Source organism: Lycorma delicatula, chromosome 1 (genome assembly GCF_047948215.1).
Source record: "Lycorma delicatula isolate Av1 chromosome 1, ASM4794821v1, whole genome shotgun sequence".
Taxonomy (NCBI): Eukaryota; Metazoa; Arthropoda; class Insecta; order Hemiptera; family Fulgoridae; genus Lycorma; species Lycorma delicatula.
In genome coordinates, this window is record NC_134455.1 from 75162535 (window position 1) to 75178522 (window position 15988).

Below are 15988 nucleotides of genomic sequence, written 5' to 3' on the forward strand. Positions count from 1 at the left end.
TATTAAATTAACTCTTTTGCAATTCTAGGATTATCAATATAAAATTTAAATATATAATGTAGGTTTAAATTGTTTTCTTTTTTCTTTTTTTAGAATAATATAATTTACATAATATATAATTAATATAATTGCATTGCATTCATAAGGAATTATCTAGTAAATATAAACACTGCATAGTGGTGGGAGAGGAAAAGAATTATGTTTTATTATAACAGTTGCAGTCCATCACCTTGGTGAATGTTTAAAAAAATATCATTAACTGAAGAAACATTGTTGAAAGATTTTATTATTTTTAACACTTTACAAAAGCTTATTTACATTGATTCATACAATTACATTACTTGTCTAACCACATCAGTACTGAAGGTGATGAATAAGCTGGTGTTGCTGCAAAGAAAGCTTTATGAAGCATGTGATCAATCTTAAACATGCATATTTCATGAATTATTGGTCAAGATAAGTGTATCAGACTGAGGGTTGGCTGCAGTAAAAAATAAAACAGGTTTTGTATTGCTATAAAGGTTGTCATAATTGCAGTTACTATGAAGAAATTATCCTATGTCAGGTGAGCTTAGGGCACATAAAATTAATACATGAATTTCTCATATAACTATTCTTATGCCATCAAATATTACCATGGATTCATTTAGAGGAAATGGTTATAAATTATAGTATTTAATATTAATAATTGAAATGGAAATGCATTGGTGGAAAATAAAATCTTTATTTAATCTGATAAATTGATTTCCATTTATAAAACAACAAGTTTTCATCTACTTTAAGACTTCTTCAGCATTCCTTTATTTATTTTTATAAATTTATTTAATTTTTTCAGGTTTACTTCTTTATTTATTTCAGTATCAATCAATTATCTGTATTATCAATTATCAGTAATAAATTGATTTCAGTTAGCTTTTTACTGAATTAGTGGATGATATATTTTTAGAAAAAAATAGATTTTGGTAATAATATAAAAAAGAAAAATTCCAGGTTAGATCAAGTTCATATGGAACTTAATAATTTGAGTTTTAATGGATCATCTCCTAACTTCAAATTAAGTTTACAGACAACAGGTATTTTTATGAAGAAACAGTAATAGTAAAAAAATAATCTAATTGTAAATTACAGAAAAAAGAAATTATTTAGTTATAAAAATGTGGTATTTTAAACATCATGTGTTAAATGAATTTATATTTCAAAGGATGCTCATGTTCCTTATAAGTACTGAATTTTTATTTTGATTGCCAAGATGCCTCAGAAGGTAGGGCTATCTTTACCAAGGAAGAGAGTAACACAATGTTGATCAGTAATTCTGTGTTGATTAATTCAAATATATGCTGAAGCAAATTGCTTTTTCCTTGAATGCCTAACAGCAGCCTCAGGGATTTGCTCTGGCAAACCCATTCTGCCCATTCTTAGAATATAAAGGATGTGGAAGTTCCAATTTTTAGCCAGTGCCTCAGTGGAAGGGAATAATAACATTTGGGCTTAAAAGAAAAACCAAAATTGGCATCTCATTTTTTTTTTAACATTTTTGAGTACGCAATATTTTATGATTTCACTTTTTTATTTGATAATTTTTTAAATTTACTGACTCAGATAATTGTATGCAATAAGAAATTAATAATATAAGCTGAAGTTTAATTGTCCTTAAAATTGTTAAGAATGTTGTAGTAGGAGTATGTTGCATTTATTGTCTGAAATTAAAAAAAAAGAATAATTCATAATTTAATCAGTTAAAATTTAAATATTTAATACACCAACATATAAATCTTTCATAAATGAAAAGTCTAAAAAAGGATATTTTTTTCCCTACTCTTATTTCCATTAGAAAATTCTTGTATGTAATCACCGCTATACTAATGGTATATAATATGTATTTTCATAATGGATAATGAAATATTCTTTTAAAAGTGATTCCTTTGCTAATTCTGGTAGTTTCCCACTTGAAAGGTTATTTTTTCCAACATCTTCATGATTAAAGATCATTTAAACCATATCACATGATAAAATTAAACTTACATAAACATGTTTGAATAAGAATTAAACTAGAATATTTTATTTTATTGTTGAGAGACTTAAGATTGAAATAATTTTTGATTTCCTAAGGAAATATCTCAACACTGTCTCATTTTTTATCTTGTATATATTTGTCCAAATTAAATATAGTATAAGTTCTTGATTTCCCCTTCTCAAAATAAAGAGTAATTCATAGCTGATAAAGAGAGTAATCCATAGCTTCTGTGATATTTTAACGAATAATTAATTAAACATTTTATTAATATTAAGTAGATGTAGTTGGAACTCACTTCCATAAGTTTAATCTAAAGCAGATGGGGATGATGCTAATTGAATATATGTACACAATATAATATTCTTTCAGCTTCTGCAAAGCACAAAATTAGAGAAACACTCTTACCTTTAATTTTTTTACTTCATGAAAATGCTTTCAGGCTTAAGCACATTCTCAGTGATATATTTTATAAATTCTTAAACTGTTTAAAATTTACACAATAACTCTATTAGCTTTTTACATTTTGTAAAAATTGTTTGTTTAAAATAAAATAAATTAAAAAAACTTTAAAAACATTTAAAATAAATTTAGAAAAAAGTATTTGTTCAGTCAAGAATGAAAAAGTCTTACAATAACTATTAATTTATCATATCTTATCTTTATGAACCTACTTAAATAATTTTAATAAAAATGTGTCCTCATCAAATTCTATTTGCAGATTTATAAGGCTGAATTCACATTTATAAACGTGAAAATGTCCAATTGTTTTATTACTATTTTCATCTTCAATATTTACTTTTTCGACTGTTTCTAAATTATCTTCTACACTAGTTATATTATAATTATTATTTATCATATGATCAGCAACATTTGAAAAACCCACCTTTCTATTTTTAAATGATCTAAAATGTTCATTAAATCTGTCTTTAAATGATCTATTCGTTTTACCAATATGTCTTTTCACAATTGTTGTATTTAATTTTATAAAAACCAGAAGAATCATATTTATGTTTTACTTTTTCATTATTATAAATTTAAAATGTTTTATTATATGATTATCAGGTTTATATTTTTTATCATTATACGCATCAATTAAGTTTTCTATAATTTTATTTGTGTAAGAGTATTTTATATAAACATTTTCTCTGTTTTTATTGTCATTTATGGGTAATAACGCAGTAATATTTGTATTATTCAAAAATTCTGAATTATATCTATTATACATGTTATCAATCAATGACGTGTGATATCCATTTTTTATCGCTATATTCTTTATACTATTTATTTGTTATACAATTCCCGTTTATTGTGTATGCATTTTATTTTCTGTTTATCATGTTCTTAAAAATGTCAACCTTTTGGGACCAAGGATGATCCTTGGTATCTAATAATTATATATAAAAAAAAATAAATAAATTAAATTAAATGAAAAAAAAATTAAAGTAAGAGTGTTTCTCTAATTCTGTGCTTTACGGAGACTGAAAGAATATTATATTGTACATATAAATATTTATGTACAGAGAAAAAAAAAGAAAAAATGGATTATAAAAAGTTTAACCTAAATAAATTAATATATTTATTTGCTGAATGTCCCGAAGGGTGTTGGTCAAATTTAAAGGACTGATTCAGGACAACAAAATTAACAAAAAAGTTCATGTGTACAAATGCCCTATCTCGCTTCATTTTCCGTCAGCCTACTATTTTGTGTTTTTTCGATAAAAATTTACATCTGAAAAACTAAATGATATATTTTAATGAAATTTGGTGTATTTAAATTGAACAAAATCTTTGACAAAATAAATAAGTTTAATATTGTATGTTAGAAAATTCTAAAATGGTAGCCATTAAAATGTTTAATCATTAATAGCTCCATGAATATGAATTTTATCAAAAAATGTTTTTTTAACTAAAATGTTAAGGATTTCATAGTTAACAAAACAATATCTTATTTGTTCAAAATGAGTAATAAACAGCAAAGATATTGCTAAAACTGTTAAAGTGGATAGTAAGATTGATTGTAGGACTGAAAACATGTATAAAATTTTCTGCATACTAGTTCTTAAGATTTTATTACTTGTCTGAATTTTTCTTTAAAAGTCCGTGGAGGTGAGTTTCAGGCAGTCCTAAGTAAATGTAAATAGTATATTATTCATAAGATAGTAAACTGAATATTTTTTATGTGATAATATTACCGTAGCAAAATTCCTCAGATTCAGTACAAACAATCCATGTGGTTTGACTTCCATTGGTGAATTATTACAACTTATCATAATTAATAGCACTTTTTTAAACCATTCTGGTTTATTCATCCAGTAGCATCCATATAAAGCATTTCTTAATTTTTCCCACTATAAAAAAAAAAAAACAAAAAAATTATATATATCTGACAATTTTTTATTGTACTTATACACAATTTGTAAATACAAATATATTTTGATTTAAAAATTGAGATAAAAATCTGTATCAGTTTAAATTATTGGCTGTAATTTTAATTATTTATAATTTTGGAATACTAGACAGAGATGCTTGGAGGCATATTGTACAGGAGGCTACATTGGCCTCCCATACAATATGTCTCTGAATGAATACTAAACTTATTCTATCAGTTAGGCAATAGTTGATCCCAACAATGTTTAGAATATTGTTTTTCTTAGAATAAAACTGGGAAAATTTTTAGGCAGAATGAGAACTCTTTACTTGGAGCCCAAGGGACTCTTTCCTCTGAGTTGGGTGATTATTCATCTTACACAAATTCCTGTAAGTCTAGGTTGTTTTTCTCCCACCACTCAACTATGGAGTCCCTGGATTTCCATAACAGCTAGAACATCTCAAGCTTTTAAACTAAGAATACAGACAGTAGTGATCTGGGAGATAGGTACTCTCAGACTCACAGATTGCAAACAGCATGGGAGTGGGACTCATGTAATATATAGTTTTTTATCAAGTTATATTATGTAGACAGCAGCCAAATTTAAATACATAACATAATATTAGAACACAAACATGAACATATCCCACTAAACATACCTGTCATGGAAAAATATTCAGCTGTGACAGAAAGGGTATAATGTGTTCACATTCTACTTTGGAAAGGTAAAAGGACAAGAGTGATAAGACCTTGCTTAATGCTTTTTCCATTCACCTACTTAATTACAAGGATTGCAATTCAGGAAGGTACTATCCACTTGGTCTGGAAGGTGTTCACTTACCAAACAAAGCAAAGCAGGTAGTTCTCTATTGGAAAAGGTTAAAGATGCAACCCATACCAGCAAAATTACGGGAAATTCCGTTTTCAGTTGAAAAGGTAAGAAGAGTCTTTAAAGATTTTCAGTTGAGAGATAAATGTGGGTGACAGAATTATCTAGGAATATTTCCTTTCATGGACTTCTATTGTGCTGCTTCATATTCTCTGCTCTTACATAGAACATGCAATCTCTCTAGTATATAAATAGGAAACATTTGTTTATATGTTACCAAAAATCTCAAGAATCACAAAACTAATTGCTATGAAATTTTAACAGTAGCTTCATTATGTAATCCGGAGGGTCATAGGCTATATTAAGATGAATAATTATTTAATTAAAATGTGTAAATAATAAATAATCCATTATGGTGCTACACGTCTCATTTGGGCTGCTAGGTGGCAAGCCGCTAAATTCTTATGTTACTTTCTTATTATGAGCAGCATTCAAGATATTTTTCAACAGAGGTCTTATTGAAATTGAAGACAAGGTTGTAAGGCTTGGTGAAAAGAATTTATGTGATTTCGTTTTACCAACACCAATTTGTAATAAAAAGGTAATGAAAACTCCTTCGATACAATGTTCCAAAATTCTTTTAATATCAATGAACTTCAAGAGTACATAAATATTAACCTTTCTAAATTAGTTCCAGATCAGTGCCATGCATATGATTCCATAACTTACAATGTACACAGTGACAGATAAAGTATTTTTTTTTTACATGCTCCTGGAGGCACTCAGAAACCCTTTTTGATTAATTTACTTCACATATGTTTGATCGACAGCTATCATGTGGGCAAGTCAGTTTGCTCTATATGTAAAAATGGTCATCTTGGTAAAATTTTCCTAGCTACAAAGCTTATTGTACGGGATGAATATAACATGATTCAACAACACATGTTAAAGCGATTGACCGTACTCTTAGAGACCTTAGGTCATGTGATAAGTTTGATAGGGTCAATACATATTATCTTTGCTGGGGATTTTTGGCAAACTTTTCCAGTGTAGCAAAGCCACGGTGGGAGATGCTAGTTGCTTATAGAACACATAGAATGATTTTAAAGAAAAGTTAAAGATTGAAGAAATTTTGTTCAAACCTTTCACAGTAGAATATGTAGTTTTATTGGAAAATAATGTAAAAGCCAACACTTAAAATAATGAGAAATAATTAAAATAAGTAAAAGAAGTATTTGCAGCAATTGGAGGGAAGAGGTATCTCATTGTATCTGCTGAGGATGGTAGAACAGTGCCCCAGTGGAAGGGAACTGAGATTATGTCCAAAGGAGGGGAGGAGGTCGTTGTATCACGGGGCTTGGGGTGCCACAGGGATCAATCCTTGGCCCAATTCTGTGGAACGTGGTGTATGACGACCTCTTTGGAAGGAGTGGCTGCCTGAAGTGGTGTTGGTGGCCTACGCTGATGATTTGATGGTGGTGGTGACGGGGAAGATACTGCATAAGGTGCTGAGGATTGCAACAGGAATGGTTAAAAAAATTAAGACCTGGCTTCAGAGGCAGGGACTACAACTGGCAGCCAAGAAGATGGAAATCGTACTGATGACAGGGAGATGGCGTATACCCCCATTTTGTATCAAGGTAGATGGGGAGGAAATTACCCTGAAGGATGGGGCCAAGTACCTGGGAATGTGGCTCCACAGGTCAAGGGACTTCACCTTTCATGTGCAGCAGGTGGCCATGAAGGCAGAGGGAATGTCCTTGACACTGATGAGGCTGAAAGCCAATGTCGGGGACTCCAGGGCATCTAAACACAGGATGTTAGAATTCATGGTGATGTCGGCGATACTGTATGCAGTGCCGGTATGGTGGGAGGCCTTTAGGATAGGTAGAAATGCCCGGAGGCAACAGTGTTTGTAGGAAGTTGGCAATAAGGGTGGCCCAACTATACAGGACATTCTCCCTGGATGCATATCACTGGTGGTGACAGGAATGTCACTGTTGGACCTTGTGGCCAAGGAAAGAAGGAACAGAACCACAGGAGGCAAAGAGTAGGCAAGGAGACGCATGTTTACTGAATGGCAGGAGAGGTGGACGAATGCAAAAGAAGGACATTGGAGCTATATTTTGATCCCAGAGGTAACTGCATGGGCAATAGATCACATGGGGAGGTGGACTTCTGGACGGCTCAGTGGCTAACTGGTTGTTTGGGATCTACCTCTGCAGGATTGGAAGGAGGCATACGGATCAATGTCAGTATTGCGAAGAAATGGATACGGTGGAGCACACCTTTTTCATGTGTCCCAGGTGGAAGGAAGAATTGCAATGTGACGATTTGGACTTGCCGGGGAGAGTCATGCAGTTGATGCTCTCATCTGGTGAGGGTTGGACCATGTGTGCTCAGTGGTTTAGAAGAGTGCTCCATCAGAAGCTATTGGAGGAAGAACATGAGGATGACAGCGAGGATGTCAGTTGAGGGCGACGCTGGGCACCAGCCATCAGTAGCGGGTAGCGGGGATACCTCAGCATTGTCGTCACCAATGGCTTTCATGGGATGAATTCCTGCTGTCTGAAGCCAGTATAGCTGTGCAGGGTTAAGAAGAGTCCACGTGTGTAGTGTATATAATGAGTTGTAAATATGGTGTGAATGTGATGTGTAAATATTTGTATGAGTGTGAGGTCTGCCTGTGACTCACATGATGTTGAGGTTGAGCCTTTGTGTCAGTTCTAGAACCATGTTGCGTGAGGAAGTGGTTTTTTAGTGGGTCCCACTGCAGTAGGCACCCAGTTTATACGGGCTACTGGGCATTTGGTTTAGGCAAATTTTCCCACTTCTGACGTAAAACAAAAAAAAGAAGAAATAAGAAGCATACTATTGTACTTTAAAGCACTGATTCTCAACCTGTGAGTTATAATTCATTAGTGATCCTAACAGAGTGTTTGGTGTAAAGTTCACACATATCCCCATTGCAAAAGAGACCTCAGCAGACCCAAACATAGATTATAAAAAGTGCAGCTAAATATTTACATCACAATATTCTTAAAAAATATTGTCTATACATATTCTTCATTTGAGAACTGATAAACCCTTGGAAAGTGATTCTCAGGTAATATAATTGTTTTCAATTTTGGAAATAGTTTTTTCAAGTATACAAAACTCTTCAAATGAAATGCATGAATTTAAACTGTTGATCAGCTCCTTATATTGGGAATTTACAGTATAAATATTTCTCAATTTATGTTTTATACGAATGCCCAAAAAAGGAGTGTAAGGTATTTAGGGAGTATATATGTATTTATGTTTGTTCCACAGTAGCAGCTCAACGGCTGAACTGATTTAGATGTATGACTTCGAGTTTGAATATTTACGATATCGCGAGTATAAGAAGCCCGAGTCATATAAATAAGAAAGTATATATATATATATGTTTACATATATAAACGTATTTTTTTTAAATAGATTTAAAAAAATTGAAAACTAAATTATGTTATATACAAATACTACATACAAAATTATCACCAGCACGCTCTTTAATTATCCTATATTAAGGAGCAATTTTTATTAGCAATGTCTTTTTTGGCAAATGTGTTTTAATACTTACGAATATTTCTTGTTTATAATGAATTTCTCAATATTTTTAACTTAACACAGTGAAAGTTAGTACTGCTATTAAACTACCTCCGTCTATGAATCATGAAGCCTTGCGGATAGAGTGCTCAGTAATACAGAGTAGCTGGATCGAAGGTGCAACCAAATCGGAAAGGTATCTATTGAGAGCCTGACTAAGGAAAGATTCCTGAAAGAGGGCAGCAGCTCTTTCAGTAGTTGTTAAGGGCGTAGGTAAGGAGGACGTAAACGACCGTATCAACATCACTCAATCTTCTGAGTACTACGCAGCTGAAAGCAATGGAAAACTATAGCTGCTTTTTTTCTAAGAAATTTTAACTCTATGCATTTTCATGTAACAAAGATGGTGGCACTTTCCTTGGTAAAATATTCCGATGGTAAACTAGTCTCCCGTTCAGATCTCCGGGTGAGGACTAATAGGGAAGGGGTCACCAGAAAACTAAAAAATAACATTCTACGAGTCGGAGCGTGAAATGTTAGAAGTCTAAAAAGGTTGGTAGGTTAGAAAATTTAAAGAGGAAATGGATAGATTAAATGTAGATGTAGTAGGAATTAGCGAGGTGCAGTGGGAAGAGGAAAACGACTTTTGGTCAGGTGATTTTAGAATAATTAACACAGCTTCAAATAAAGGCCAGGTAGGAGTAGGTTTCGTAATGAACAAGCAGATAGGTTAGAGAGTAGAGTATTTGAAAATGCATAGGGACAGAATAATTATAATAAGGATAAAATCAAAACCTAAGTTGACAACGATTTTTAACGTCTATATGCCTACAAGTGCTCATGATGATGATGAGGAAGAGTGTGTATACGAAGAAATTGACGAAGCAATTAAACACATAAAAGGGAATGAAAATTTAATGATAGTTGGAAATTGGAATGCAAGCATTGGAAAAGGCAAGGAAGAAAATAATGTGGGTGAATATGGGCTAGGCAAAAGGATTGAAAGAGGGGACCGACTTATGGAGTTTTGTACTAAGTATAATTTAGTATTTGCCAACACCCGGTTTAAAAATCATAATAGAAAAATATACACATGGAAAACGTCAAGTGATACTGCAAGGTATCATATAGATTATATCATGGTTAAGCAAACATTTAGAAATAAACTCGTCAACTGCAAAACTTACCCTGGAGCAGACATTGATAGCGACCATAATTTAGTGATAATGAAATGTAGATTGGGGTTTAAAAACCTGAACTGTCAGATAAATCGGTGGAATTTAGAAAAGCTTGAGGAAGAAGAGGTAAAGAAGATTTTTGAGGAGGATATTGCAAGAGGTTTGAGTAAACAAGATAAGGCAGAAGAAGAATGGGAGAATGTTAAAAAGGAAATTCTTTAATCAGCAGAAACAAACTTAGGCGGAACAAAGAGAATTGGTAGAAAACCTTGGACATCAGAAGATATATTGCAGCTGATGGATGAACGTAGAAAATATAAGAATGATAGTGATGAAGAAAGTATAAGGAACTATCGACAATTAAGAAATACTATAAACAGGAAGTGCAAACTAGCGAAAGAAGAGTGGATTAAAGAAAAGTGTTCAGACGTAGAAAGAGAAATGATCATTGGTAAAACAGACGGAGCATACAGGAAAGTTAAGGAAAATTTTGTGGTACATAAAATAAAAAGCTATCATTGTCTTAAATAAAGATGGTACACCGATTTATAATACGAAAGGAAAGGTCGATAGGTGGGTGGAATATGAGTTACACGGAGGAAATGAATTAGAAAATGGTGTTATAGAGGAAGAAGAGGAAGTCGAAGAGGATGAAAGGGGAGAAACAATACTGAGATGTTAAATTTGAATGGCAGAAAGGCTTCTAGAATAGACGGAATACCTACAGAATTACTGCGCGGTGCAGGTGAGGAAGCGATAGATAGATTATACAAACTGGAACGGAACGCAAAAGTGCCGGGAGTTTCACAAATTCTCCCTTCGAATCGCAGAGCCTGGACAGTGTCCCTTGCTGCTGTATGATTCTGTTAATCGGGCGTGTTTCCAGGTTTTATTTTAATGTCGGGTCTAAGTTTCAAGTTTTGATACATTTCATAAACGGATTTGTGAATAGCGTTCCATATCCGTTTGGACCAGCGTTCTCAAACCCATTTCTGGGTCCGACCGCTAGAGACTAGGCTTTTAAAACCTGTGGTTCCGACGTAATTCCCCTTCAGACCGTCCACTGAATTCCTTTCGGTGCTAACGCTTCATATGCTAGCAGAAATACGCCACAACGGAGCCCTAATTGTTTGGAGGGAGCAATGCACCCCCTTCTCCGGAGGGGGTCGCAATTGCTGATTTAATTAATTAATTGTAAGTATTGACATTTTTTAAGGTATGGATAAAGGATTATCCATAGTATCTTCATCTACTTCTTCGGTGGCTGCCCTTCACGTTGCTTCTCTGCTGGGCTCTTTTTCCGGACTCCAGTCCTGACGGCGGGTCGCGTAGTGGGTCTTCTTACAAACTGTGGGTATTATTTACGAAAAAGGGGACGTTCCGTCAGATTTCAAAAAGAGCATTATAGTCATGATACCTAAGAAAGCAAGAGCAGATAAATGTGAAGAATACAGAACAATTAGCTTAACTAGTCATGCATCAAAAATCTTAACTAGACTTCTGTACAGAAGAACTGAGAGTAGAGTGGAAGAAGTGTTAGGAGAAGACCAATTTAGTTTCAGAAAAAGTGTAGGGAAAACGGAAGCAATTTTAGCGCTCAGATTAATAGTAGAAGGAAGATTAAAGAAAAACAAACCAACATACTAGGCATTTATAGACCTAGAGAAGGCATAACTTAGACTGGAATAAAATGTTCAGCATTTTAAAAAAAATTAGGTTTCAATTACAGAGATAAAAGAACAATTGCTAACATTTACAGGAACCAAACAGCAACAGTAATAATTGAAGAACATAAGAAAGAAGCCGTAATAAAAATGGTAGTCCGACAAGGATGTTCCCTATCCCCGTTACTTTTTAATCTTTACATACAAATAGCAGTTAATGTTGTTACAGAACAATTTAGATCCGCAGTAACAGTACAAGATGGAAAGATAAAGATGCTACGATTTACTGATGATATAGTAATTCTAGCTGAGATTAAAAAAGATTTAGAAGAAACAATGAACGGGATGGATACAATCCTACGCAAGAACCAGTGCATGAAAATAAATAAGAACAAAAGGAAAGTAATGAAATTTAGTAGAAATAATGTAGATGAACCAATGAATATAAAAATTGGACGAGAAAAGATTACGGTGGTAGAAGAATTTTGTTATTTGGGAAGTAGAAATAATAAAGATGGATGAACCAGGAGCAATGCAAACAGGCTAATACTGACACATCTTTTGCCCGATCAACTTGAATAGGCTTATCTGTTGCGAAATGAATACCGAATAAGACAGGCGAAACGAGCCTTCAGTCAGAAATGTAATTTATTAACATCAAAAATTAATTTAAATGTGAGGAAAACATTTTTGAAAGTATATGTTTGGAGTGCAGCTTTATACGGAAGTGAAACTTCCATATAAATATAGTGTTATAGGAGAATGTTAAAATTCATGTTGGTGGATAAAGTGATAAAGTGGTGGATAAAGAGGTGTTGCAGCAAATTGATGAAGAAAGAAGCATTTGGAAAAACATACTTAAAAGAAGCGATAGACTTATAGGCCACATATTAAGGCATCCTGGAATAGTCGCTTTAATATTGGAGGGACAGGTAGAAGGGAAAAATTGTGCAGGCAAGCAACGTTTGGAATATGTAAAACAAATTGATAGGGATGTAGGATGTAGGGGGTATAACGAAATGAAACAACTGGCTCTAGATAGGGAATCAAAGCAATAAAATGACTGAAGACAAAAAAAAAAAAAAAATTATAAAATACCGTCTTATTTAAATTTTGATAATTTTTTTATTTCTGCATATTTTTCATTATTGAAATAAATCTTCTTTTAATTTACAGTATTTTCTGCCGCGTCTAGTCTGTTTTTTTTTAATGAAAGTCTAATTTTTTAAACTATTCTTTATGTTCTATAGGCGTTACTTAATTATATTCTCTTAGAATTAAATTTTCTATAAATTTTGCTGCAAAATTCTCTTTCCTTTATCGCCAATTTAATAACGTTATTATACGTCAAATCTAAAATAATTGTCTTTTTTGTATTTTACTTTTTTTTTTCAAAAAAATTACTGCTTTAGAGCAATTTTATTCAATTTTACAAATAAATAACCATATGAATTCAAAAATAATTTCCCGTAATTTAATTTTCAAAAAATTCTGTGTGACTATTTAATCTTGAGACAGAAATCAGAGCGAAATTTTATGAAACATTATGTATACTTAAAGTAATATGTAATAACGTTTCTGAACAAAAATATCATAAGGTGTACCTTTAAATTTTGATAATTTACCAGTTGTGTACTAATAATTATCACTACATTGCCCTAATGAACTGATCGATGTTCATTTCGCAACAGATAAACCTATTCAACTTGATCGGGCCAAATATTTCAGTATTAGCATGTTTGAATTTGGCTTATTCAATAATAAAACATCAGTAATTTTTATGAATACGGAATCTGCTTCAAACAATAAATTTTTATATGAATTTTTCATAATTTTCATTTAACATACCTCATTATTGATCTTCTCACCACTTACATCAAATAAATACATGAGATAAAATATAAGAACACACATAGTTGCTTCAGTTAACTGGGTAATGATATCATCATTCTAGAAGAAGAAAAACATGAAATAAAAAACGATTTTTTATTAAATTATCGAAAGATATATTTATCCTATGTATTTTCTAAATATTAAATTAAATAAATTTTCTAATTGAAAATTATTACATATTAAACGAGTAACTTTCAAAATATTAGAAACGTTTTCTTCCAAAAGGAATTTCGGTTTATTTGTAACACCTTCAATTACATACTACGGATTTCCTAATCTTTTTGAAGAGGGTTCTATTATCAGCACTAGAAGAAGACGCTGTTAATTATCCTTAAGAAATCCTACCGAAGAAAATGCTACAGTATTTTTTAAAATTAGTTTAATCATTTATTACATTATCACGTTTCTTTTATTGTTCAAAGAATTTTACGAACTTGTTAGTACTAGTACTATCAGATTTTTGAAATGGACTTAATCTATTTTAAAATTCAAGAATGCAAAATTATAACAAAATAGAGTCTCCCACTCTTTATGAAGATTAGAATAAGATCAAACTTTACCAGAAAGTATCTCAACTACCTAACGGGAATTAAATTATTTGAAAAAAATTACCTAACCTTTGAGTAAAATTTTGATGTACGGGGACTGAGGTCCCTATCTCGCTAATACCGTTGATCGAAATTCAATTGTATCAATACCCCATATACGGAAATCATGGTGTAAAGTTTTATTCATTCCAGAATTTTTCAGTGCTAATATTTTCTGTTTGTTTTTTGGTAGAGATTGTTAAATGAAACATTAAGATCTGTAAAAATCACGACATGCAAAGTTTAACCAGACAAGCTCATTTTCGGTTACATAGTATATATGTGTGCTTCAAAGGATGAGATGAAATGACAATTTTGTTTTATAGCATGTGAAAATGTCATGCCTGATTGGAATTCGAACCCAGGCCCTCCGGATGGAAGGTCAAGACGCTACCACTCGCACCACGGAAGCCGGCGCGATATAGTATATGTATAGCTGTACAAAATAATTATACAACCGGGAAAGTAAATAACAGAGATCAAAAATGATAACAAATATCGAAATTGGGAAAATACCTAAATATCTTGTATCAGTCGATCAATTCCGCTATATTTTATTACAGGAAAGCGAATTCTTGAGATAGTGTTCAGCCATTCATAATGGTAAGAGATGTCCGTACGACCGTAATCGTGTTTGCAGTTGTTAAATGGCATCTATTTTTTAAATTATTCAGTATACAGAGTGTCCTACGAGAAATTTCAGGACATGTTCTACTGGTGAAAAAAATGAAAAAAGTTCACATAAACGTAGGTTTTAGAAACCTTTTCGAGTTTTACTAGCGAAAGATTTCACCCAGATTTCAGTTCTTCTGATAAAACAAAACCCTACTGAAATTTTTGGGAACCAAATTAAGGAATAAAGTTGGTGGTTTCTTATGTAATTTGAGCTCGGAAATAGGAAAAATAGATCCCAAAACTTTAACTTTAGTAGTTTTTAAGATATCCAACCTAAAACACAAAATTCTGTGTTGAAAAAACTAGTTTTTTTAAGTTTGTAGTACAGTAGCTTTGTTAAATACTAATAAATGTGAAAAATTTAATAACAACAAATTTGTAGATAATTTAATTCTGAGAAAATTAATTTAGATACAGCCAATAAAAAGTAAATAAATTACTTTTAAAAATCGGTTTTTATTGAAGCAAAACAGACGAAAAATAGACAGAAAATCGTATTCATTCAATACCTAATAAAAATTAAAAATATAAATTAAACCTAAATTACTGAAAATAATTTTAAAATAAACACAAAATTTATAAGACAATATCCTATATGTGCATATTCAATAATTTACCCAGATAAACGAAATAATGACTTAAAAAACTAAATTGAAATGTATATTATTTTAGAAATTAAATTTTACCGTTAGAATTATGTTGAAGTAATAAGGTGAAATGAGGAGTTAATAAGTTGAATTTTTTCAACGAAGTACAAACTGCATTCTTGTATATTAACAGCTGATAAGTGACAAATATCAGCTGATATTAACACTCTAAGTTAATTTTTATTTAGAAAATAATATCAGTTGATTTAACCGTTTAATTTGTTGTGTTGTTAATTATTAGTTATTGTTTATTATTATCAATATTATAGCACTGTTTAAAGTTCGTTATCGTATGCATTGAAATGCAATAAAATTGTTCATGCAGCGCTTTTTGCCTCGTTTTGTTGCTGACACGATTTTTCCGCTATTGCAACTTTGCATGCTTGTAATTTGATAACGAAGGCATTAACAGAAAAACGGATTTCACCATTGTTTTTTTTTTGTGTAATTTGAAATCGAAATCATATGTGTTGTAATTTGAATGTGTTAATTTGTTGGAGTTTGATTCTCTCCTACGGCTGAGATTGCCCAGCGGTTGCCGTATTGTGGCTTATGCTGACGATGAG

General features: G+C 31.8%; 1 protein-coding gene across 1 annotated transcript; it reads right to left on the minus strand.

Annotated features, from left to right (window-relative positions):
* Window positions 1-1022: 1022 nt before the first annotated feature.
* Window positions 1023-15544, minus strand: LOC142318128 (odorant receptor 43a-like). The gene is made up of 4 exons (XM_075354668.1): window positions 15462-15544; window positions 13469-13570; window positions 4207-4362; window positions 1023-1697 (listed from the first exon to the last, which is right to left on the minus strand). Exons 2-4 carry the CDS (start codon window positions 13532-13534, stop codon window positions 1641-1643), a joined length of 279 nt encoding a protein of 92 aa, XP_075210783.1. The 5' UTR covers window positions 13535-13570; window positions 15462-15544; the 3' UTR covers window positions 1023-1640.
* Between the last annotated feature and the right edge of the window lie 444 nt (window positions 15545-15988).